Raw genomic sequence first — 27522 nt, forward strand, 5'->3', positions numbered from 1 at the left:
TTAGGAGGTCAAATCTGGAAATCCTGTCAATACATAATAAAATAGGATTTCCATTCAATCCCATTTAGATGAGATCCTTTGGTTCTTAGGATACTAAGCCATAAAACTAAAATGAAGTCAAGCATAATAAAAAGCAGAAATTGCTAACATTCCAAAATGAAAGGAAGAGAGGCCTTTGAAAAAAAAAGAAAAAAAATCTTAAGCAATTAAATGAAAGAGAGATTTAAATTTTTACCACGTTTATTTTACATGATTCTTTAGTTCTTACTAAGTTGATACAATTTGGGGAAATAAATACTCCCTTCCCTTTTTTGTTGCATATGTATTAATAGGGGTAGGAAGAACAGAATATGAGAGAATAGACAAAGAGTGTAGAAAGTGAAAAAATAAAGATGGAGAGAGAGAGAAAGAGAGTGTTCATATGAACCCTTCTGTTAGCAGTATCAACCAACAAAGTACAAAGTTGACAACATGAAGTGTTTTCTTCTCATGTGGACTTCAGAAAGAATGACTATAGGACCATATTCGACATACATTAATTATATAGCATCGTGATTCAGTTTTCCTATCATACATGATGTGTATATTCTTTTTTTCTCACTTTTTAAGCTCCATAGATGACATTATTCATGAAGCACTTTTAGTATGTTATTCAGCAAATATTAATTTGATCATATCAAACCAATCTTGGTTAGCGGAAAGCACTGTCAGCTGCCATGTAAAGGTCCTCCTTTCAAGTAACACTTCATTCTACACTTGGAGCTTCATATCAGAGGAAGGTCTTAAAGGGCATTCCTCTTTTAGTTGGGTTTACAACTCACCTGCAACACTAAATGCAGATAAAATAAAGATCACACCTCAGTTAAAGGTTTGTGCATAACAGCCCCTTGCAAATGTAGCCAACATCTTGTCCAGACAGCAACTGTAAAGGAATTGTTCTCTCTCAGGCTTTTTCTTTCTCCATTTCCTCTAAAGATCTTCATCCCAGTGCTTGGTGCCCCATAACTGAGTGTAAGGCAGAGCTACCTCTGTGCTGGAGATGCCTGTCATAGAGAAGATCAGAACGTGTGCAGAGAACCCTGCATTATGTTCATCTCATTAGTTCTGCCCAATCCACAGGGGTAAAAAATGGATGAGATTTGATATCTTCAACACCAGCAACTCCAGCACCAAGACGCTCCACAGGGTTGAACTGTAAGAGCTAAAAAAAGAAGGATTTAGTGAATAGTAGGAATCCAGCTAAAGAATCAAAGGAAAAGAAAAATATATGAAAGGAAAGAACTTCTAAATTCAACCCCAGTAACAAAATGGACTTGACTGAAAGTCAATTGACTATATTTCCTTGAAAGGGAATTATGTCTATGATACCACTCTAGCTGTGGGGTGGTGGGGAATATATCTGAGTTTATGACTTTTCAGCTGATTTGAAATATGACCTTGAGTAACTCACTTTGTTTCTCATCCTCATATAGTACAATAGGATAGTTACACCTATCAATTTCCTACTCCAAAAGTACAATCATGACATTAATTAGATATTGCACCAAATTCTGAGAGATTCAGTTACTCCTTTCATGATGAGAAAGTTTGGGAGGCACAACAAATCTTTCAACCCCTAGTGAATTATATATGCACCGGGTCTAAACTTTACCTAAGGTCTGAATAAGCCAATTCATATTCCAGAATTGCTTTCTTTGAAATAGCTGACTCACATGGAACAATTTGTTGATACAATGAGTGAAATGGGTTTCGACTTCTTCACTAATAGGAATCAGGTATAAAATAAGTGAATAAATGTTACACGCAATAGGATTGTTAAGTGTGGGAAAATAAAAGTAGTCATATACAATTACAGACGACCCTGGGCATACTGAAAGAATGTCTTAAGACATTCATGCATCCCCCAATTTTTGTTTTAACAGCTTTACTGAGGGATAATTTATATAGCATAAAATTTATCTGTTGTAAGTGTACAACTTAATGATTCTTAGTAAATTTAAAGAGTTGTGCAACTTTCACCACAATCCAGTTTTAGAACACTTTGATCATCCTAAAAAGTTTCCTCATCCTATCTGCAGTTAATCCGCATTTCCATCTCCAGCCCTAGGCAAGCACTGATTTGTTTTCTATCTCTATAAACTTGCCCTTTCTGCATATTTCATATAAATGAAATCATAAAAATATGTTGTCTTTTGCAGCTGCCTTCTTTCACTTAGCATAATGTTTTTGAGATTCATCCATGTAGCACATATCAACAGTCTGTTCCTTTTTACTTCTGAACAGCATTCCACCATTTGGATATAACACACTTCGTTAATATATTCACCAGTTAATGGACATATGGACTTTCCAGGTTGCGGCTATAAGTAATAGTATATATGACTTCCTGCAGACACATATTTTCACTTCTCTTAAGGACATTCCTAGGAGTGGGACTGGTGGGTCCTGTGTTAAGTTTATGTTTAGCTTTTTAAGAAACCACCAAACTTTTCTAAAGTATCTGTACCATTTTACGTTCCCGCCAGCAATGTATGAGAGTTCTAGTTTCTCTACCTCATGGATAATTGATACTGTCTATCTTTTTTATTACAGCCCTTCTAGTGGGTATTAGTGGTATCTTATTATGGTTTTAATTTATATTCCCTAATGACTAATGATGGTGAGCATCTCTTCATATCCTTCTTAGCCATTTATATAGCCTCCTTGGTGAACCTTTGCCCATTTTTATACTGAGCTGTCTGCTTACTGAGTTAAAAGTTTCTTTACACATTCTGAAAACAAATCTTTTATCAGTTGCATGATGTGCATATATTTTGTCCCAGTCTGTGCCTTGTCTTTTCATTCTTTCACTGGTATCTTTTGAAATGCAAAAGTTTTTAATTTTAATGAAGCCCACTTTATCATTTTTTTTTCTTTTATGGATCATGTTTTGGTGTCATACCTAATAATTCTTTTCCTAGCCCAAGGTCATGAAGATTTTCTCCAATTTTTTTTCCTATGATTTTACAGTTTTAGCTCCCACATATAGGTTTATGAGCTATTTTGAGTTAATTTTTGCATATGATATGAATTAAGGGTCTTAGTTCATTTTGGTTTTAGCATGTGAATATTTGATTTTCTCAGCACCATTTTTTTTGTGTGTGTGTTTTTTTAACATCCTTATTGGAGTATAATTGCTTTACAATGGTATGCTAGTTTCTGTTTTATAACAAAGTGAATCAGCCATACATACACATATGCTCCCATATCTCTTCCCTCCCCAGCACCATTTGTTGAAAAGATTATTTTTTCATCATCGAATTATCTTGGCACCTTTACTGAAGATCAATTGACCATAAATGTAACAGTTTATTTCTGAACTCTCAATTCCATTCCATTGATCTATATTTCCTATCTCTGCTCTAAAACCACAGTAATTAAGTAGTTACTGTGGCTTTATACTGACTGGAAATTGGGAGTGTAAGTACTCCTTCTTTGTTCTCTTTCAAAATTGTTTTGGATACTCTAGGTCCCTTGCCTTTTCATATTCATTTTGAAGTCAGCTAAAGGTTTCCCAATTTTGCTGATCTTTTCAAAGAACCAACTTGTGATTAAATTTTTCTCTTATTTTTCTCTTCTATCCAATGAAGATTTTCTCTTTCATTGATTTCTGCTTGCTTTGGATTTATTTTGCTTTTTACAGTTTCTTTTTCTACCTTCCTCAGTTACAAGCTGAGATTTTTATTTGAGACCATTCTTTTCCTATACAGATGTCTAAAGCCATAAATTTTCCCCAAGAACTGATGTAGCTGCATCCTATAAATTTTGATATATTGTGTGTTTGTTTTCATTCCATTAAAAACAATTTCTGGCTTCTCTTGGCATTTCTTCTTTGACTCAGGTTATTTAGAAGTGTGTTGTTTAATTTCCAAATATCTGGTATGGATTCACCAGATCTCTTTCTGTTGATGATTTCTAATAAAAAGTTGTAATGGTCAGAGTATGCTGTATAATTTCAATCCTTTTAAATATTGACAGTTGTTTTATGGCATAGCAAATGATCTATCATGGGGAATGTTCCATGTGCATGTGATAAAACTATTCTGCAATCATTGTTATATATATGTCAGAGTTGTTTGATAATGTTGCTCAAGTCTTCTCTATATCCTTGCTGATTTCCTATTAATTATCAAGAATGGGGTATTGAAGCCTCCATTTATTATTATTGGATTATCTATTATTTCAATTCAAACAGACTTTGCTTCATATGTTTTGAAGTTGTTATTAGAGCATATATATTTATAATTGTTATATCTTTCTATGTATCGATCTTCTCATCATTATAAAACATCTTAGTCCCTGGTCCCTGCTAATTCTCTTATCTCCACATCTATTTTGTCTGATATTTAATAAAACCACTTCACCTCTCTTATGGTCACTGTTTGCATGGTTTATCCCACCCTTTTTCTTTCAACCTATTTGTGTTTTTAATTTAAGTATGTCTCTTGCACACAGATAGTTGGAGCTCTTTTTTATCCAGTTAACAATCTTTGCCTTTTGTTTGGCATGTTTAGACATTCACACTGAATGCAATTATTGACATGGTGGGTTTACATTTGCTAAATTGCTACTTGTTTTCTATGTCTACTGTCTTTTTTCATTCCCCTTTACTGCCTTCTTCTGTGTCAAATACATCTTACTGTACTATTTCAGTTCCTCTATTAATTTTCCTTTACTATCTTTTTTTAGTGGTTGCTGTCAAGATTATAATATGCTTCTTAATTTATCACAATATACTTCCAACTAATTCCAGTGAAATGCAGAAATTTTGCTCCACTATAGTTCCATTCCTTCTGTCCTCCTTTGTCTTTTACTGTCATTAAGTACTATATGTTACATCTATATAGGTTATAAACTTACCAGCACAGTGTTCCAAGTATTGCTTTGTACAAACTTATGTCTTTTGAAAGAAGTTGAGCACAGAAATGAGAAAAAACATATTTAGCCTTTTCTATTAACTCACATTTATCATTCCAGAACTTTTCATTTCCTCTTATGAATTTGAGTAACTATCTGGTAACTTGCAGCTGAAGGACTTCTTGTATTATTTCTTGTAACATAGCTCTGCTAACAATGAATTCTCTGCCTTTACTTGGAAATTTCTTAATTTCATTTTCACTTTTGAAGGATAATTTTGCTGGATATAGAAATCTTGGCTCACAGTTACTTCCTTTCAACACTTCAAATATGTCATTCCACTGTCTTCTGTTTTCCTTTTTTTTTTTTTAACATCTTTATTGGAGTATAACTGGTTTACAATGGTGTGTTAGTTTCTGCTTTATAACAAAGTGAATCAGTTATACGTATACAAATGTTCCCATATCTCTTCCTTCTTGCATCTGCCTCCCTCCCACCCTCCCTACCCCAGCCCTCTAGGTGGTCACAAACCACCGAGATGATCTCCCTGTGCTATGCGGCTGCTTCCCACTAGCTACCTATTTTACGTTTGGTAGTGTATATATGTCCATGCCACTCTCTCACTTTGTCACAGCTTACCCTTCCCCCCTCCCCATATCGTCAAGTCCATTCTCTAGTAGGTCTGTGTCTTTATTCCCATCTTACCCCTAGGTTCTTCATGATCTTTTTTTTTCTTACATTCCATATATATGTGTTAGCATACGGTATTTGTTTTTATCTTTCTGACTTACTTCACTCTGTATGACAGATTCTAGGTCGATCCACCTCACTACAAATAACTCAATTTCGTTTATTTTTATGGCTGAGTAATATTCCATTGTATATATGTGCCACATCTTCTTTATCCATTCATCTGTTGATGGACACTTAGGTTGCTTCTATGTCCTGGCTATTGTAAATAGAGCTGCAATGAACATTTTGGTACATGACTCTTTTTGAATTATGGTTTTCTCAGGGTATATGCCTAGTAGTGGGATTGCTGGGTCATATGGTAGTTCTGTTTTTAGTTTTTTAAGGAACCTCCATACTGTTCTCCATAGTGGCTGTATCAATTTACATTCCCACCAGCACTGCAAGAGGGTTCCTTTTTCTTAACACCGTCTCCAGCATTTATTGTTTGTAGATTTTTTGATGGCCATTCAGACCAGTGTGAGATGATATCTCATTGTAGTTTTGATTTGCATATCTCTAATGATTAATGATGTCGAGCATTCTTTCATGTGTTCGTTGGCAATCTGTATTATTTCTCTGGAGAAATGTCTATTTAGGTCTTCTGCCCATTTTTGGATTGGGTTGTTTGTTTTTTTGTTATTGAGCTGCATGAACTGCTTGTGAATTTTGGAGATTAATCCTTTGTCAGTTGCTTCATGTGCAAATATTTTCTCCCATTCTGAGGGTTGTCTTTTGGTGTTTTTTATGGTTTCCTTTGCTGTACAAAAGCTTTTAAGTTTCATTAGGTCCCATTTGTTTATTTTTGTTTTTATTTCCATTTCTCTAGGAGGTGGGTCAAAAAGGATCTTGCTGTGATGTATATCATAGAGTGTTCTGCCTATGTTTTCCTCTAAGAGGTTGATAGTGTCTGGCCTTACATTAAGGTCTGTAATCCATTTTGAGTTTATTTTTGTGTATGGTGTTAGGGAGTATTCTAATTTCATACTTTTACATGTCCCTGTCCAGTTTTCCCAGCACCACTTATTGAAGAGGCTGTCTTTTCTCCACTGTATATTCTTGCCACCTTTATCAAAGACAAGGTGACCATATGTGCGTGGGTTTACCCCTGGACTCTCTATCCTGTTCCATTGATCTATATTTCTGTTTTTGTGCCAGTACCATACTGTCTTGATTACTGTAGCTTTGTAGTATAGTTGGAAGTCCGGGAGCCTGATTCCTCCAGCTCCAATTTTCGCTCTCAAGATTGCTTTGGCTATTCGGGGTCTTTTGTGTTTCCATACAAATTGTGAAATTTTTTGTTCTAGTTCTGTGAAAAATGCCAGTGGTAGTTTGATAGGGATTGCATAGAATCTGTAGATTGCTTTGGGTAGTAGAGTCATTTTCACAATATTGATTCTTCCAATCCAAGAACATGGTATATCTCTCCATCTATTTGTATCATCTTTAATTTCTTTCATCAGTGTCTTATAATTTTCTGCATACAGGTCTTTTGTCTCCTTAGGCAGGCTTATTCCTAGATATTTATTATTTTTGTTGCAATGGTAAATGGGAGTGTTTTCTTAATTTCACTGTCAGATTTTTCATCATTAGTGTATAGGAATGCCAGAGATTTCTGTGCATTAATTTTGTATCCTGCTACTTACCAAATTCATTGATTAGCTCTAGTAGTTTTCTGGTAGCATCTTTAGGATTCTCTATGTATAGTATCATGTCATCGGCAAACTGTGACAGCTTTACTTCTTCTTTTCCAATTTGGATTCCTTTTATTTCTTTTCCTTCTCTGATTGCTGTGGCTAAAACTTCCAAAACTATGTTGAATAATAGTGGTGAGAGTGGGCAACCTTGTCTTGTTTCTGATCTTAGTGGAAATGGTTTCAGTTTTTCACCATTGAGGACGATGTTGGCGGTGGGTTTGTCATATACAGCCTTTATTATGTTGAGGAAAGTTCCCTCTATGTCTACTTTCTGCAGGGTTTTTATCATAAATTGGTGTTGAATTTTGTCAAAAGCTTTCTCAGCATCTATTGAGATGATCATATGGTTTTTCTCCTTCAGTTTGTTAATATGGTATATCACGTTGATTGATTTGCATATATTGAAGAATCCTTGCACTCCTGGAATAAACCCCACTTGATCATGGTGTATGATCCTTTTAATGCGCTGTTGGATTCTGTTTGCTAGTATTTTGTGGAGGATTTTGCACCTATGTGCATCAGTGATACTGGCTTGTAGTTTTCTTTCTTTGTGACATCTTTGTCTGGTTTTGGTATCCAGGTGATGGTGGCCTCGTAGAACAAGTTTGGGAGTGTTCGTCCCTCTGCTACATTTTGCAAGAGTTTGAGAAGGATAGGTGTTAGCTCTTCTCTAAATGTTTGATAGAATTTGCCTGTGAAGCCATCTGGTCCTGGACTTTTGTTCGTTGGAACTTTTTTTTTTTTTTTGCATTACGCGGGCCTCTCACTGTTGTGGCCTCTCCCATTGCATAGTACAGGCTCCAGACACGCATCTCTGCAGCCATAGCTCACGGGCCCAGCCACTCTGCGACATGTGGGATCCCCCTGGACTGGGGCATGAACCCGTGTCCCCTGCATTGGCAGGCAGACTCTCAACCACTGTGCCACTAGGGAAGCCCTGTTGGAACATTTTTAATCACAGTTTCTATTTCGGTGCTTGTGATTGGCCTGTTCATATTTTCTATTTCTTCCTGGTTCAGTCTCGGAAGGTTGTGTATTTCTAAGATTTTGTCCATTTCTTCCAGGTTGTCCCTTTTACTGGCATAGAGTTGCTTGTAGTAATCTCTCATAATCCTTTGTATTTCTGCAGTGTCAGTTGTTACTTCTCCTTTTTCATTTCTAATCTATTGATCTGAGTCTTCTCCCTTTTTTTCTTGATGAGTCTCGTTAATGGTTTATCAATTTTGTTTATCTTCTCAAAGAACCAGCTTTTAGTTTTATTGATCTTTGCTATCGTTTCCTTCATTTCTTTTTCATTTATTTCTGATCTGATCTTTATGATTTCTTTCCTTCTGATAACTTTCAGGTTTTTTGTTCTTTCTCTAGTTGCTTTAGGTGCAAAGCTACGTTGTCTATTTGAGATGTTTCCTGTTTCTTAAGGTAGGGTTGTATTGCTATAAACTTCCCTCTTAGAACTGCTTTTGCTGCATCCCACAGGTTTTGGGTCGTCGTGTTTTCAGTCATTTGTTTCTAGGTATTTTTTGATTTCCTCTTTGATTTCTTCAGTGATCTACTGGTTATTAAGTAGTGTATTGTTTAGCCTCCGTGTGTTTGTACTTCTTACAGATCTTTTCCTGTAATTGATATCTAGTCTCATAGGGTTGTGGTCAGAAAAGATACTTGATACAATTTCAATTTTCTTAAATTTACCAAGGTTTGATTTGTGACCCAAGATATGATCTATCCTGGAAAATGTTCAATCAGGACTTGAGAAAAATGTGTATTCTGTTGTTTTTGGATGGAATGTCCTATAAATATCAATAAGTCCATCTTGTTTAATGTATCATTTAAAGCTTGTGTTTCTTTATTTATTTTCATTTTGGATGATCTGTCCATTGGTGAAAGTGGGGTGTTAAAGTCCCCTACTATGGTTGTGTCACTGTCGATTTCCCGTTATGGCTGTTAGTATTTTCCTTATGTATTGAGGTGCTCCTATGTTGGGTGTATAAATATTTACAATTGTTATATCTTCTTCCTGGATCAATCCCTTGATCATTATGTAGTGTCCTTCTTTGTCTCTTGTGACAGTTTTTATTTTAAAGTCTAATTTTGTCTGATATGAGAATTGCTACTCCAGCTTTCTTTTGATTTCCATTTGTATGGCATATGTTTTTCCATCCCCTCACTTTCAGTCTGTATGTGTCCCTAGGTCTGAAGTGGGTCTCTTGTAGACAGTATATATACGGGTCTTGTTTTTGTATCCATTCAGCCAGTCTGTGTCTTTTGGTGGGAGCATTTAATCCATTTACATTTAAGGTAATTATCGATATGCATGTTCCTATTCCCATTTTCTTAATTGTTTTGGGTTTGTTATTGTAGGTCTTTTCCTTCTCTTGTGTTTCTTGCCTAGGGAAGTTCCTTTAGCATTTGTTGTAAAGCTGGTTTGGTGGTGCTGAACTCTCTCAGCTTTTGCTTATCTGTAAAGGTTTTAATTTCTCCATCAAATCTGAATGAGATCCTTGCTGGGCAGAGTAATCTTGGTTCTAGGTTTTTCTCCTTCATCACTTTAAATATGTCCTGCCACTCCCTTCTGGCTTGTAGAGTTTCTGCTGAAAGATCAGATGTTAACCTTATGGGGATTCCCTTGTGCATTATTTGTTGTTTTTCCCTTGCTGCCTTTAATATGTTTTCTTTGTATTTCATTTTTGATAGTTTGATTAATATGTATCTTGGTGTTTTTCTCCTTGGATTTGTCCTGTATGGGACTCTCTGTGCTTCCTGGACTTGATTGACTATTTCCTTTCCCATATTAGGGAAGTTTTAAACTATAATCTCTTCAAATATTTTCTGAGTCCCTTTCTTTTTCTCTTCTTCTTCTGGGACCCCTATAATTCGAATGTTGGTGTGTTTAATGTTGTCCCAGAGGTCTCTGAGACTGTCCTCAGTTCTTTTCATTCTTTTTTCTTTATTCTGCTCTGCAGTAGTTATTTCCACTATTTTATCTTCCGGGTCACTTATCCGTTCTTCTGCCTCAGTTATTCTGCTATTTATTCCTTCTAGAGTATTTTTAATTTCATTTATTGTGTTGTTCATCATTGCTTGTTTCCTCTTTTGCTCTTCTAGGTTCTTGTTAAATGTTTCTTGCATTTTCTCTATTCTATTTCCAAGATTTTGGGTCATCTTTACTATCATTATTCTGAATTCTTTTTCAGGTAGACTGCCTATTTCCTCTTCATTTGTTAGGTCTGGTGGGTTTTTACCTTGCTCCTTCATCTGCTGTGTGTTTTTCTGTTTCTCATTTTGCTTATCTTACTGTGTTTGGGGTCTCCTTTTCGCAGGCTGCAGGTTTGTAGTTCCCATTGTTTTTGGTGTCTGTCCCCAGTGGCTAAGGTTGGTTCAGTGGGTTGTGTAGGCTTCCTGGTGGAGGGGACTAGTGGCTGTGTTCTGGTGGATGAGGCTGGATCTTGTCTTTCTGGTGGGCAGGTCCACGTCTGGTGGTGTGTTTTGGGGTGTCTGCGGCCTTATTATGATTTTAGGCAGCCTCTCTGCTAATGGTGTGGTTGTGTTCCTGTCTTGCTAGTTGTTTGGCATAGGGTGTCCAGCACTGTAGCTTGCTGGTCGTTGAGTGAAGATCGGTCTTGGTGTTGAGATGGAGATCTCTGGGAGATTTTCGCCGTTTGATATTATGTGGAGCTGGGAAGTCTCTTGTGGACCAGTGTCCTGAAGTCAGCTCTCCCACCTCAGAGGCACAGCACTGACTCCTGGCTGGAGCACCAAGAGCCTTTCATCCACACGGCTCAGAATAAAAGGGAGAAAAAATAGAAAGAAAGAGGATAAAATAAAATAAAGTAGGTAAAATAAAGTTATTAAAATAAAAAAATAATTATTAAGAAAAAATTTTTTAAAGAATGGACAGGCAGAATCCTAGGACAAATGGTGAAAGCAAAGCTATACAGACAAAATCTCCCATAGAAGCATACACATACACACTCACAAAAAGAGGAAAAGGGGAAAAAATAATATATCTTGCTCCCAAAGTCCACCTCCTCAATTTGGGATGATTCGTTGTCTATTCAGGTATTCCACAGATGCAGGGTACATCAAGTTGATTGTGGACCTTTCATCCACTGCTTCTGAGGCTGCTGGGAGAGATTTCCCTTTCTCTTCTTTGTTTGCACAGCTCCCGAGGTTCAGCTTTGGATTTGGCCCCACCTCTGCGTGTAGGTTGCCTGAGGGCATCTGTTCTTTGCTCAGACAGGACAGGGTTAAAGGAGCAGCTGATTCGGGGGCTCTGGCTCACTCAGGCCGTGGGGAGGGAGGGGCACAGATGCGTGGTGAGCCTGCAGTGGCAGAGGCCAGCATGACGTTGCACCAGCCCAAGGGCATGCTGTGTGTTCTCCTGGGGAAGTTGTCCCTGGATCACGGGACCCTGGCAGTGGCGGGCTGCACAGGCTCCCGGGAGGGGAGGTGTGGAGAGTGACCTGTGCTTGCCCACAGGCTTCTTAGTGGCGGCAGCAGCAGCCTTACTGTCTCATGCCCGTCTCTGTGGTCTGCGCTGATAGCCACTGCTCGTGCCTGTCTCTGGAGCTCCTTTAAGGAGCGCTCTTAATCCCCTCTCTTCGCGCCCCAGGAAACAAAGAGGGAAGAAAAACTCTCTTGCCTCTTCGGCAGCTCCAGACCTTTTCCTGGACTCCCTCCTGGCTAGCCGTGGTGCACTAGCCCCCTTCAGGCTGTGTTCACGCCGCCAACCCGTCCTCTCCCTGGGATCCGACCTCCGAAGCCCGAGCCGCCCCGGCAGGGGAGCAGACAAGCCTCTCGGGCTGGTGAGTGCTGGTCAGCACTGATCCTCTGTGCTGGAATCTCTCTGCTTTGCCCCCCGCACCCCTGTTGCTGCGCTCTCCTCCGTGGCTCCAACGCTCCCTCCTCTGCCACCCACAGTCTCCGCCCGCGTAGGGGCTTCCTAGTGTGTGGAAACCTTTCCTCCTTCACAGCTCCCTCCCACTGGTGCAGGTCTCATCCCTATTCTTTTGTCTCTGTTTTTTCTTTTTTCTTTTGCCCTACCCAGGTACGTGAGGAGTTTCTTGCCTTTTGGGAGGTCTGAGGTCTTCTGCCAGCGTTCAGTGGGTGTTCTATCGGAGGAGTTCCACGTGTACATGTATTTCTGATGTATCTGTGGAGAGGAAGGTGATCTCTGCGTCTTACTCTTCCACCATCTTCTCCTACCTCTCTTCCATTGTTTTTGATGAGAAGTCAGACATCAATGTTCCCTTGGACACAATGAGTTGTTTTTCTTTGGCTCCTTTCAAAATTTTCCTCTGTTTTTGTCTTTCACCAATTGGACTACAATATCCCTATGTGGATCTCTTTGTATTTTTCCACATAAGGTCCACTAAGCTTCTTGGATGCATCTCAATGTTCTTCATCAAATTTAGGATGTTTTCAGCCATTGTTTCTTAAACATTTCTTGCTGCCCCTTTCCCTATGTCCTCTTTTTGGAACTCCCATTATATGTATATTGGTGTATTTAATATCTTACAGGTGTCTTTATCCCTGTTCATTTTTCTTCAAATTTTTAAATCTGGTTTTCAGATTGGATAATTTACTATCATGTTGAGATGCTCCAGTGAATTTTTTTTCCCCTACTTAATTCTTCACTTCAATTATTGTACTTTTCAACTTGAGAATTTCTATTTGGTTCTTTTTTTCCTTTTAATATAATTTCTATCTCCTTATTGAGAATCTCTATTTGTTGATTCATTATTGTTTTATTTTCTTTTAATTCTTTATACATGATTTCCTTTAATTCTTTGAACATATTTATAATAACTGCTTTGAAGTCTTTATTAAATCCAAAAATCTGGGGACACTCAGAGTAATTTCTATTGACTGTTTTCTTCCCTGCCTATGGATCTACTACCTTGTTTCTGCGGATATCTTACAATATTTTGCTGAAGATAAGACATTTTAGATAATATATTTTAGTGACTCTGGAGTCTTATTTTTTTCTCAGGAAGACTGTTAGCAATTGCTGTTGGTTGGTTTATTCTTTGTTTGATAACTTGTTCAGCTAGATCTGTAAATCTGCTTCTCCCACCTCATTGTAACAAGCAGAGGTTGATATCTCTGCTCATTTTTATTTCTTTTTTAAGAAAAAAGTTTTCAGTTTTCCTTTTTTAAGCTTGGTTTCCTAAGGGTCACCATTGTGTCTGCATAGCTTAGTGGTCAACCAGTGATTGAAAACGGGTTGCATTCAAATACCTTAGTTACTAAAGCTTCCATCCTATGCCAGTGGGCAGGAGAACATATTCAAAATTTAGGCCACTTTCAAGTCTGTCCTGGTTTTTATTTTCCACTGAGATCTTTCCCTGCACATGCATACAGCCTCAGTGCTGGTCTTCATGGCCTACCCCAACCCCAGAGAACCTTCACACCTGGCCAAGCAGGGAAGAGAGAGTTCAAGTAGCCCCAGGCAAGAATGCCACAGAGTCCCACAATTCTTTCCCAAAATTTAGCTATTTTTCAAACATAAGTACTTTCCAGATTGTTGCATCCCTTTGATCAATTTCCAGAGTACAAAGATGGTTATTTTTGCCAATTCTGTCCAACTTTATAATTTCTTTTTTTGAGAAGAGAATTTTCCAACTTTCTCATATGGCTATAGCCATTCAAATTTGAGAATATTCCTATAGCACATAATTTTTTCCACAGAATTTAGTCAACTGCAACTGAAATATTTGGATGATTACATTAATGGTTCTATACCTATAGGAAATCCCACTATTCAGATAAAACCTAAACTTTTATTTCTTCTTTTTCCTTTATTTCTATTTTTCTATTATTCACTAATAATTAATCATTTATATAAAAGCATCAGTTGATTTCCTATTATGTGCCAATCCACTACTTTTTAGACCTTTTCAACCTGTATCACCAGCAGTTGTGTCACTCTCATGTTAGCAGCCCTATACTATAATTCAACTATATGCTTCATCAAATTATAAATTACTACATGTCATGAGCTTTCAACGCTGCCCTATCAATAATAATAATAATACAAAACATTTATGTGACACTTACTGTGGGCCAGGCATTATTCTAATTGCTTAACATAGGTTAATTCATTGAACTCACAGCAACTCTATGAATAGTTACTATAAATATCTCTGTTTTATAGATGAGAAAACAGAGACTCAGAGAAATTAAATAACTTGCTTAAGATCATATAGGTAGTAGGTAGCAAGGATATGATCTGAATTCAGGTACTCAGTCTCCAGAATCCCTGCTCTTAATCACAACATTACACTGTTTTATGAGTGCGTGATCTGCAAATGCCAAGAATCTATTACTTCACTTTGATATCACCAAATCCACAAGAGGAGTGAAGCATATACTTCAAAAGACTGTACTCACAGTCTTTTCACTTGAAATTACTGTATCTAGCATTCAAAATGACTACTTTTTATTAAAGTGAACTGCTCAAAGAATTTTTATATTAGAAGTTGCTAAACCATGTTAAAAGCTGCTATTATAAAACAAACAGCATAAGCATATCCTAAACGTATCAAATCCATTTTCAAAATCAGACAAGTCATGTCCACTGATTGAAATGTGGAAGGCATTAAACATTTGAACACAAATCTAAAATATCAAACATTGGTAAGAATTAACTATAACATGTTTTTTAATATTTCAGGAAACATATAAACATATAAGTTCTTTCTTGTTAAAATTGGCTTTCCTGCCCTCATTCTTTCCAAAACATGACCTCATTATGAAATTCCAATAAAAGTTCATATTTTGACTTTTTTTTTTTTGACTTTTAATAAGGTCAATTTACCTTAGTTCAGTCTCTTCTATAATTTTGCCAAGTGTAAATCTATAGGCAAAAGTATAATTGTTTACCCATGACTGTCTTGCTTATTCTGCCGTTTTAAATACTCTCCCAGGCCTTCTGAGAGATCACACAAAGATTCTATTGCTAAAAGAATGTGTCAGCCAGTGGCAAAACCAAGACAGTCACTGCCAACCTCCTTTCTCCTAAAGAATAGGCAATAAAGCTGAGCATTGGAGGCACAGAAATTTGTTTTGAAGGTCTCTTTCTCATATAATATCTTGCAACTGACAAAGCAGTTGTGTAATAAAGAACTAAATGTACACTGGCAAGTACAAACATCCACGCTCTGAGGATCTGTAAACTGTAAATATCTTTTTTTTAAACTGCATTGAAAATGTAACTATGTTTACTTTAGCACCATTCACTTGGACTGAGATGACTAAACCATGGGTACAGGGAATTATGAAATCTAGGAAGAAAGCAAGGAGCTGAAAAGACCAAAGAGGGGAAAATCTCCTCAAAGTGGAATAATTCTTTCCACATAAATCATTTTGTGATTTTTTAAAATAACCTTTATGAACCATGAGGTAGTGGAAGAGGAAAGTCAAAATGACAAATTGCTAATCATGCCAAGAGACCCCTTTTCCCTTTCCTGATGATGTTTCCTCCACATGAGTGGTAGTTTCCTTAGGCAGGCCAATGACAGAATGCTGCTTTAACTATATAAGCTATACATCTCTGTATTTGGGAACTTAACATATCTTAAGCTCAGACTCCTTTACAATATAAATTCTGATAGACAGGAGTAACAGACTTTTATTAATTAATGTGGGGAATTCTATTCTCAATATTATGTAATAATGACTACTTCTTTAAGGAAGAGAAACAAAAAATAGCAGTTGCTAGACTTCCTTCAATTAATAGCCAAAAAAATACTTTGAAGTTACCTTGCTGTGCCACAACAAAGAATATGAAATCAAATGAGGAGCTGTCCTTTTTGCCCAGTAGAATGAAATGTTTTATGGATCTTTGCATTACCTCTTAATCCTTTTACAGAGTGCTCAGGGTACTCTCATCTCACTATTTCCAACCTTATTATGTTTCTTTAGATTTTACAGAGTCTGAGCAAATTAATCTTCCTGAAGCATGACTCTGATCCTTTCACTCTTGTGCACAAAAACTCCAAATCTCAATTTTTTACTGAATTAAATACTATCATTCTCCCCTGGTGTTCATGATAAGAGAGCCCCAACTTCTCTTTCCATTCTCATCTACTTACTATTACTCATCCCTATGTTCATCCTTGTACTCTAGATAAACCAAACTTTTGATTTCCCAAATTGAGTCTTTCTGACTCCTTCCTTGCCTTTGTTCAAGCTTCTCATTCCACCCAGTTATTCTCCCACATCCAACCTTGCAATGCCAAAATTCTAGCTACGGCTCCGCAAAAATAACACTCACTACACAAAAACTTTCCTAATACTACCACTGCATCAATTATTACACCTCTTTATCCTAACTCACCAAAGTATTTTTTTAAACCTCTCTGATAGCCTTTATTAAATCCATCTGTGATATAATTATTTGTGAATCTCAAGTTTGTAGCTTATGACACTATGCCTTACATATATTCGTTGAATGGGACAAAAATCACTGCTCAAGAGAATACTAGGTAATACTCTTCTTAATATATTCTCCCCTCCCCTTTTCTCTTTCTTTTTTGTTTTTTTTTTTTTTACAAATTTTGTTTTCCCTGATTTAAAAAATAATTTATGTTTCATTAAACAAAAATTTTAGTTCTTCATCTTTTTCAAATAACTTTTCCCTTGATATTTTCCCAAAAGCATAGGGGATCACAGTCCTGACTATTCTTGCTGATTTGCTGTGAGCCTATCACACCTCAATGCTAACAACCCTCAGTGTACTCATCAAAACTTGCTCTTCAAAACTAGGTGAGCATTTTACACATGGCGAATCAATTTAAGGAGCTCACTACAGTCCCAAGCCTACCTCTGGGATACTGAAATTTAATTATCAATAGTCTCTTTCTTCAAAGCCACCAGAAATATACCAACTGACACCAATATTTAAGTTCCATGAATGGATCTACAAGTGATCTAACTTGGCAAGATTTTCTACCACTTCTCTCCTAAGTAGCCCATTCCTACGTTTATAAATATAGCCATTCACCATATACTATCTCGAGACTAGCTCTAAGGAATAAACTCTTTAAAAAGTTAAAAAAAAAAAAAAAAAAGAAAAGAAAATAGCCATTCACATATGGTTACAAAATGTAATAGAGCAGCTCCAGACCAGCTAAAAGCAATACTTAAATCTCACACCTACATAGATATATGGAATTGACTAAACATTAGCCTGGATTTTAAATAAATAAATAAATAAATAATACCAACAAGTTTTACCTATTCTCTCTGACATCACCAATACTCAGATAATAGTAGAAGCCTAAAGATATACAGTACTAGTTCTGAATTTGTAATTAGTAAAGGGTCCTTCTTGTCCGAAACTAATTTCTTTAAGGTTTTGGAGCTGTGGGCTCTGCTAATTTGCATGGTTGATATACTTGGCCAATAGGTCAATTAAATTACCTGTTGAATGAGTGAGCGAGCCTCTTCAGAGACACATTCTGGCATGTTCAAAGTAGTATGAGTATTTATTCCTGCTGGATGGCACTCAACCAGAGTCTGAAACAATCAATCAGGTATACTTCTTATCCCAAACAACATCATATTCTGTTCCATCACAGGGTTTATGGACAGCAAATACAGAAAGCTCAACAACCACCTTAACTGGAGGTGCAGTAATCACCACAGTACCCTCTAAGCAGTTTAGGACAAGGGCTATGAGCCCACAGAACTCTAAATACAGAACTTCTAAATACTCTGAAATACAGGCAGTCATCAAAATCACATCATAAGCTTAGGCCACTCACCCTTTTCCCTTAGTTATAAAGAGAGTGGCTCACAGTAGAAAAACTTCCATTATACCCAAAAACTAAAATGGGATTTGATATCTCAAACTTTTTAATGTTCTTCAAAACCTTTGAAGTTGAAAATTCGTTAATAATAATGCTTTATATATGTATAGCACTTTACGGTTTAAATGTACGTATGGGTGACTTGTATATTCCACAACCATGTTAGGCGCTCAGTATTAACTACATATTTAAGGTAGATGACTACTTACAAAGGTATGACCGTTCATTTCCTCTGTTTTCATCCCAGGAGGCAATCTGCACAATACTCTATTAAAATCTATTAACTATTAACCTCAAATATCTCACTTAAAAGTTATTGATCAGAGAGAGTATAAATTCTCTCTGATCAATAACTCTCCGTTAAGCCAGAACGGACAGGAAAAATTACAGTACTGAGAAAAAAGATAATATTACCTTTAATATCTACATTAATTTTCTAAAATGATAATTCCCTCCTGGTTTCAGACAGGTATTTAAAACATACAGAGAATTTAAATCCTTACATGAACCTTACAGATTTAACTCTGTTGAAACTGACTCATAGAAAAAGAAGAGAAAGAATGTGTAGTCTTATATCTCTCTATGGGCTAAACAGTGTGACATAACAGAATTTTACCATCAATTTATTCAATGTAATAGAATTCAACTTTTAAAAAAATCTGGAATCTTGATAAACATGCATTTTTCTGCCCCATCCCTTTCGGTATGAAGGTTTTCTTACTTCGTCCCTGACCTAAACACTAAAGGCAAAGGCTAAATATTCTCAATTTGAAATCAAGGTAGCATCTGGATAAACTTAATAAACCTCCAGGTCACTGCTTACCTTGCCAGTGAGAAGCTCAAAGAGGACAGCACCCAAACTCCACCAATCACAGGCTTCAGTTTCTTCCGTGATTGCTCCAACCTCTAAACACACCAAAAAAGGTTGATATTAAAATTCCAAAGGTCAATTAAACTCTCAAAATTAACATGTATTAGCAAGGTGACCCTTTTAATGCTGAGAGAGCACATACTAAATACTACTGGGTTTTCAAAATTCCTGAAAGTTACTTATCCTTTTGGTCACCTACTGTGGTTGCATTTTTTTTATGCGGTCATATATTAAACTGAGACATTTGTTCTTTAGTTGATAGAGGGACACCTTCAAGATGCTATATTTAAAAGTTACATGCATCTACTAGATGAGTATTTTGCTTAATTTTTCAAATTTGAGAATGTACAGACAACCCTATCTCAGGGGTCATTTTTTGTTTTAGAAATAAAGACTCTAGGTTTCAGAAGGAACTTCAAAAATTATCTAAACCAGTATTAATTATCCTTTGAGTTACAGACTAGAAACCAGAGAGGTGAAATGCCTTGTCCAATGTCATACGGTAAACCAGAAGCAGAGCTACAGCCTAGTTTATAGTATGATCCCTCTCCTAAATAATCAATTGTTTTCAACTAAAGGAGGAGGACATGAAATGCAAATTTACCCATTTTATTATATGGAAGTACAGATAGATATGGTGTTTTAAGCCACAACTGAAACTACTGGCTAAGATGAGGGCTTTTAGAATATCTCCAAATTACAGTTTTATCTGTGTTATCCCTATCTCTCACCAGCACAAGTTCCTGAAATGTAATATGAGTTTTCAGGTGTCAACCTTCAGTTTTCTTCACAAATCAGCAATAACTCCTCATTTCACCATTTTTGAGGCTTTTAGCTCTTAAGTTATGTTTGATGTCTTCTTGTCCTTTCCTAATGAGATTCAATTAGTCACTAAGCCTGAATATATCTGCCCTTTCATTTCCATTAAACTGACAAAACACGCTTATTATTTGTCTGCAGGTAGCCCAAAAGTCACAACAATCATGCTGAAAAAGTTTTAAGTAGTTAGGTTGGAACTTGGAGTATAATAAGTGGAAGTGGTGCTCAGGTGCCCCAGCCTTTTAACCAATACTTAGTGAATCTACTGTGTTGGAGAACCAAAAAAACTCATAACACAGCTCGAGTTTTAAGTCTTGAAGCAAAGGTCACATGGATCAGAAAAAGAAAAAAGAGCCATTTCTATGCAAAATAGTGAAATTACTCTACTTCAGCAACCTCCTTCCTTATCCCTGCACCTACCGTATTCTGGGTTTCACAAGGCCTATGTACAACTATACCCTTCACACCAGCTCCTACCCATCTTTCCTCTCCTTATTGTGCTACATGCCAAATCACAACCTCCATTCTCTAACTTAGCTGCTCTCAGCTAGGTGGTAGAAAGAAACCATGGATATTTAACTAACTCATATTATTGTGTGAATGACCAAAAGTCTTCTAATCCTCCGAGAGCCCTCTGCATTCATAAAATAGCAGCTTGCTTGAAAAACTGAGAACTATCTTACTATCTAACAATAGAGGTTTAATTATCCATGTTTTGACACGTGAATTCAATGAAATATTACTACAAAAGCATTTTAAATGATGTATTCATGCAAGGTTTAGGTATATAAGTAAATGTCTGGATATGTTAAATTTTTAAAAATAAGCTATAAAACAATAGAATCTTAATTTTTAAAATACATGTATTTTTTAAAGACTGGTGGTAAAATGTAACAAAATGTTTTAGTGCTTTGCCTCTGGGGTGGTGAGATTTTTATTTTCATTCTTATACTTATTAACCTACAAGAATATCTAAGTGGTATAATTTTAAACGTATAGCAAGATGGCATGAAAACATTCAGGCTTGTTGGAGCAGGAAAGATGAAGCTATATAGGCCAGTCCTCCCTAACAGTCTGTTTGCCTATAGTTTCCTCTACAACTTTACACTTGATCTTAGCCAAAAGGCCAAGAAGCGATCCTCTAAAACTTTAATGTATCGTATATTAGAGACAGCAGTGGACTAGGAATCAGAAGTCCTGGGTTAAGAGCCTTGAGGAATTCACTTGATCTCATCCATAACACGAGGGTGAGATCTGAGGACCTCTAGGTTAAATTTAGCTCTATAATCTACGATTCTGATACTTAAGGATTCCCTAAAACAGTGATTTTCTTGAAGGACAATTCCTTGGGGGCTCTCATTCAAAGTACTTAAGTTACCCCTCCCAGATGCAAATACACTGCCCCCACCCCCATTCCCAAGCTCCCCATAGAGAGCCACCATCACCTTTGGAAGTGTGCTCCAGAAACTTTAAAAAGGATGTGTGTTCTTAGAAACTTCAGAAAAGTAGAAGAAGTTTACCATAGCCCTGTCATCAGATATAACCTTTTGCACATTTCCTTTCAGTCTAAGGCACGCAATGGATTACATCACTTCCCTGTTCAAAATTCTGAAATGGCTTCTCACTGAACATTAAATGACATTCAAATGTCTTGCTTAACCAGGCATGTATATATATTCAGGCCTCTATAATGAGGTCTCAACCTATCAAGATTCATTCAAACACGTATAAGCAGTACAAACTAGGTCCCCTGCTAGGTACTATTCCTCCACAGGACACTATGTACTCACCACATTGCTAAATAATGTGAAACTAAAATCAGTTTTCATAGTTAATGGCTTTATTTTTAAATATCTTGCTCAAGAATTTGTTATATGTCATTTTCTTTAATCATAAAGCAAGCAGTATATACGTGTTAGTTTTAGAAAGGTGTTACATGTTCACAACTCAAGATCCCAAATTATTGATCAGCCATCTGTTTTGAATATGCAACCTCCAAGTCTCACTCTCCATGTCTGAAGGTTGCTAGTAGGCAGATATTGTAATAATGATAGTTGCAAGGACAGAACAGTAGCTAACATCCGTTGACTGCTTACCATATGTAAGGGACTGTGTTTAACATTGTATATGAATTATTTAAAATTTCCAAGCATCCTTACGGAGAACTTACTTGGGTAGAATGACTTTGGAGGAGAAAGAATACTGTATTTGTGTGTTCAGGGAAAAGAGGAATGCCTGACCCAGTCAGCTCAGAGAAAGTTGTGCAGATCAGATGGTTTTACAGGGTCTAAGAGCATCCCCTGAGGAGCTGCAGACTAGAACCACACCCCAAGTCTCTGCTCACAAGGCTTTGCTGTCAGAATGGAGGAAAGGGTTACTGTGGTAAGTCTGTGCAATGTAGTCAGTGACTAATATAATTTATAAAGGGAGCTTTCAAATTCACCAGAAGGTCCAAAGTGCCGTCACCAGTGTAGCCTAGACCACCAAATGTTACGCATTGTGCTTGCTTCCCATATCACTGCTGGGAATGTGCGCTGGGGGTGAAAGGGGACAGAGAGAGAGAGAGAGAGAGGGAGAGAGAGAGAGAGAGGGAGAGAGAGGGAGAGAGAGGGAGAGAGAGAGAGAGAGGGAGAGAGAGGGAGAGAGAGGAGAGAGAGAGAGAGAGAGAGAGAGAGAGAGAGAGAGAGAGGGAGAGAGAGGGAGAGAGAGGGAGAGAGAGAGAGAGAGAGAGAGAGAGAGGGAGAGAGAGAGAGGGAGAGAGAGAGCGCGAGCGAGAACGAGCGCATGCGCACACGGTGGAGGGGAGGGGGATCTCTGATGCTACCATAAGGACAGTGCATCCTCCGGAACATCAAAGATTTTTATATGTGTGGGAGGTGGTAGGATGTTGTTTTATTATTAAAAGAAACACAGACCCATTATGGAACAGAATGTAAACCTTGCATGGATCTGCAAGATAAAAAGACTTAAAAGAAACTTCTGGATCATATTATTAGTCTCGAAGTCTCATTTCATTATCACCTCTACAGTCAGAAGTACTTGGGTAGAAAAGTTTGAGAGGCACTTCAGGAGACAGACAAGGTGTTATTCCTTTACTGGTTTCTGTGACCTTGCTCAACTAAGGAGTCTCAGAACTAGGTTCACTGGTTTTTATGCTGCTTTGAAATCCCTCACAATTTTCTGCCAGAGTCCTTAACAGGTAGATAATGACCAACATTCTGCTTCAAATGTGGATGCTACCGTGTTTGACAAGCACCAGTCTGAACGTCAGGCAACACAGACAGTAGCAAGAGACCCAAGCAGGCCCTCAAGTTAATTTAATTCCCATTTTCAGTCGGCTCGCTTTCTGGTCCAGGATGCGGGATGCACCGCGTGGCACCTGATATAACTGCTGGTGACACCCTAGCACCATCGACCTTAGTCTAAGTCATTCACTCCCCATTTCTTTTCCCATCTTTCCTCGATCTCCCCCTCTTCTTTCTTCCACTGACAGCCTGCTTCTTTTCCCCTCGCCTTATTCTCTTTTTCCTCCGCACTCTTGGCTGTCATTGGTTAAGCTTTCTACTGGCACTTGGGCATAAAGAAACTACCGATCCCATCTAAGAAAAACTGCTTCTGAAAGTCTGAAGACAACGAGGCTGAATGTCATCTTTAATCTGACTGGGCTAATAAAGAAGGATAGCAACTCTGAAAAGTTAATTTTTTTCTCATGGAAATCTGGAAAAAAAGACACTGAACAAGTTTTAAATCCATCCCCTTAACAGTGCAGCTTGAACCACTTCAAAATGACTTTATATTAAGGATTCATTAATTAATGTGAAACTGACATCATGACCAACTGTCCTTGATTTTAATAGATGACTCTGAACTACAACAAAGAGTTCTATATTTAGATAAGATACAAAGAAGAACTTCCTAACGGCTCAGGAAACTTAAATATTAGAACAACTGGAAGAAGATACTTACATCATTTCTTCTTTAGGGTTTTAAAATAGAATTTCACTTTCTTTTAATAATCAGAATGAAAGATTTTGATTGTCTTTTCAATAATTCTTAGATTAAAAATTTTAAAGATATACCTTGAAATTGCATTGCCAAAAAGAAGACTGAGGTTGTGTGGCTGTCAGAAGCAATACTCTAAAACTGCTTTACTTGCAAAATCTATACAAAATTTTAGGCATAAACCAAGAGTACTGATTCATATATAAAGCTACATGATAGCTACTACAAACACCAGGTGAACAGTCAGGTATGTTGTGTCCAAAGTCAAAAGCAGAGAATATAAAGAAATATCAAATAAATTTGTGAGGGCTCTTTTAAAGTATAACATAGTAAAGCTGAGAAATCCCTTTAAACTCCCTACCTTGAATTTTTTAAATCTCAGGTGGGAAAAAAAAGCAGAAAAAAATTTTGAAGGATAAATTCTCCACTGCTCTGTCAATTTTCAAAATATTTTCACTATAAAACCCAATGTATTGGGCTTCCCTGGTGGCGCAGTGGTTGGGAGTCCGCCTGCCGATGCAGGGGACGCGGGTTCGTGCCCCGGTCCGGGAGGATCCCACGTGCCGCGGAGCGGCTGGGCCCGTGAGCCATGGCCGCTGAGCCTGCGCGTCCGGAGCCTGTGCTCCGCAACGGGAGAGGCCGCAGCGGTGGGAGGCCCGCGTACCACCAAAAAAAAAATAAAATAAAATAAAATAAAAAAACCCAATGTATTCAGTTCCCGTGCATTCCCCTTCCCATGACACAACATTCTATATTTGCAGTTTCCAGGGTGGTAAAGCAGGATCCTCATTCTCCACAAGGACAGCAGGGCTCTAAGCATTAAGCAAAGGGATCAGGGGAAAAATAAACTATTCCCTAAGAAAACAAACAAATCCACAGATTATTCCCACAAAAACTCAGAAAGAGACAGTGATAGCAAAGAATCCTGAATTTTTGTCTTTGAATCAAAGAAATGTATTGACAGGGCTCTAGTTCTGCTACTGTTTGAGGCTGGCTGGGTATTTTAGCTTCTCTGAAAATGAGGACAGGCAGACCTCTAGCATTCTTTCTACCTGTAATTTTACAATCCTGAAAGTGTTTTCAAAAGCACTCATGAGCCTTTCTCATAACTTCTTCTCCCTCCATTAACCTAAGATGCCCAAAGAGTGGGATTATGCTAAAATGAGCCAGCGTTCCACATTCGTTCGTCTTCTCCTTTCTACATACAGCCACCCTTCCTTTCCCTAAGAGACCTGGTGGCAAGCAAAATGAATCAGTGTCACTAAATCTAACCGTTACCATCTTTTAATGTAATGGAGACATAAAATCAGCTCCAGATTAGATTTCAACTTGTCCAAAATTTTTGGAGGACATCATATATGTGAGAACAGTTTAGTAAAATTCTAGAAATCCCATTTTAGCACTACCAATCCTCATACTCTAACACAATATGGATTTATACTAATTTATGGAAATTTTTAATTTATACTAATTTATACTAATTTATGGATTCATACTAATGATTCAAATTATCATAATTCACAAGTGAATAAACAAGTTTAAATAAAATAATAAAGATACCACAGCGTAAAAATATGCCTTGCCTACCTTTGTTTTACTCATGTTTAACACCTCATACAACACACTTCAACAAGCCAGGACATCTCTCAGAAAAATAATGCTGCCTTAGTAACCCATATTGTCAAAGGGCTTGCTAAAACATAGACTAAGAGAGTTTTATACTCCTATGATAGAGTTTACTAAGTCTCCCTCTTACAGCCAAAAATAATAATGTTAATCTGACCCCAAACCTGTATTATAATAAGCCTTGCTCCTGAAAAGTAAAAGAGCAAAAAAACAGAAAGCCTGGACTCAGGAAACCATAAAATGTCTCTCTCTGTATGAGAAGTGAAGGGAAAGAAGCAAAGTATACACTCTTAGACTTGAGAAAGTCTGAAAGACCCTGGAGAGACCATTCGATCCCAGCATTACTGAGATCATGACATACACTATCTACTGGCCCAGGCCCTGCCCTTTAGGGCTATGTAGTTTAAGCCACATGGATTTGTCAAAGACATGACTCAGAAATAATTGTAGATAATAGTAAAACTATGCTGGAAATTGTACAGAGAATTTTAAAAGCTGGAAAATGCATCTCAAACTCAAGCTTTATAAATGAACACCAACCTTCCTATAAAGCTTTATAAAGATGAATCACCCAGCTCGGTGCTTTGTGACCACCTAGAGGGATGGGATAGGGAGGGTGGGAGAGAGATGCAAGAGGGAGGAGATATGGGGATATATGTATATGTACAGCTGACTCACTTTGTTATAAAGCAGAAACTAACACACCACTGTAAAAAATTATACTCCAAAAAAGATGTTAAAATAAATAAATAAAAAATAAAAACAAAGGAAAAAAAAGATGAATCACCTTGCATTTTAAGTAACTGTGAATTCCCAAATTCAGAATTTACTTTTCTTTAAGAGACGTTACTGTTATGGTGCTTGATAAATAAGGGAATATGATCTTCTACATTTAGCTCTTTGATGGATTTGTTAAGGCACATTTTCAGACTGGTGACATCACTTGATTCTCCACTAAGGGAGACCCACACAGGTCATCACATCCTTCTTCTTACCTCTACTGATCACAACAAATAGCTACCCATCCGCATTCCAAAAATCTTTAGAGACAATTCCATGACCTCCCTCTGGCAGTATGGTCTACTGTTGCTGTCTTCCTTTCAGGATATGATAGGAAATACAGTGAGTTCAGAGTTTTCTTAGAAGAGAATTTCACGTATAGAGAATTTCTATTTTAATTTAGAGCAAGTATGTAAATATTTCTCCCAAACTCTTTTCCTTAACTACACTTTTTTTAATAAATAGAATCTTAGATGCCTCATTTCTCTTCACTTTCAAAGTTATAGTAACTGTGGAACTGTTATTAAGAGGTCATATAAAACTCAGTGGAAAAGCAACAATTGTTGCAAATCATGTGTTTATATAATGGTCAAATTAAACCAACATTTAGATGTTGAAAGAATTAGTCACATAAATGATAGAGCACTTTATCCAAATATCAGAATGATGGAACAATTTTAAAGCCACAAACCTATAGAATACATTAAAATGATAGTCAGCAGTTAAGTATACTTTCGGGGTGGGAGCAATATAGTTTCTAAATGCACAGGGCTTTTTTTCCAAAACAGTACTTTAAATTTTGACGTTAAACACCTGATCTTCCAACTCTCTCTTTTAGGAAAAAAGAAAAAAAGTAAGAAAAATACATTAGCTTTTAGAATAAAAGAGAGCTCTTTGGTGAATAAGACAATATAAAAATTAAGCCACATTCTTATAAACCTTAAAATTAAGCACCATATACACTTTTATAGTATCAGAAAAAAAGCTGTGGTGTCTAAATTTTCCATAAATTCTGTAAGTGTTCAGGAAGATTTAAAATATTATTACAATTAGTTTGTTAACTTTCTTCCAAGGGAGTCAAGACTTCAGTAATGGCCTTAGTTTTTTTTTTTTAAGTTGTTTTTTTTTTAAATTTGATCTATCATTAGTGACATACTTGGACCAAGGGTAAAAGAACGTCTTTCTTCTGCAATGAGCATTCCATGTTAGCTAGAGCATGCAAACATTAGTCCTGTGTTCCTACACAGTCTTTCCCTGCAGCATCTGTTGCTAATTGAAAGGGACTAGAATT

At 37.1% G+C, this 27522-nt stretch overlaps 1 protein-coding gene across 5 annotated transcripts in view; it reads right to left on the reverse strand.

The window, feature by feature from the left end:
* Nucleotides 1-222: 222 nt before the first annotated feature.
* RPS6KC1 (ribosomal protein S6 kinase C1) overlaps nt 223-27522 on the reverse strand; it is a 232629-nt gene continuing 205329 nt past the window's right edge. For all 5 annotated transcript variants that reach the window (XM_067029882.1, XM_067029876.1, XM_059073278.2 and 2 more), the window contains 3 exons: nt 18957-19039; nt 17745-17840; nt 223-1201 (listed from right to left, as the gene is read on the reverse strand). In XM_067029882.1, the coding sequence (XP_066885983.1) occupies nt 1091-1201; nt 17745-17840; nt 18957-19039 (290 nt within the window). In that variant the 3' untranslated portion in view covers nt 223-1090. The remainder of the gene's footprint in view (nt 1202-17744; nt 17841-18956; nt 19040-27522) is intronic.

Source organism: Kogia breviceps, chromosome 1 (assembly GCF_026419965.1).
Source record: "Kogia breviceps isolate mKogBre1 chromosome 1, mKogBre1 haplotype 1, whole genome shotgun sequence".
Classification (NCBI taxonomy): Eukaryota; Metazoa; Chordata; class Mammalia; order Artiodactyla; family Physeteridae; genus Kogia; species Kogia breviceps.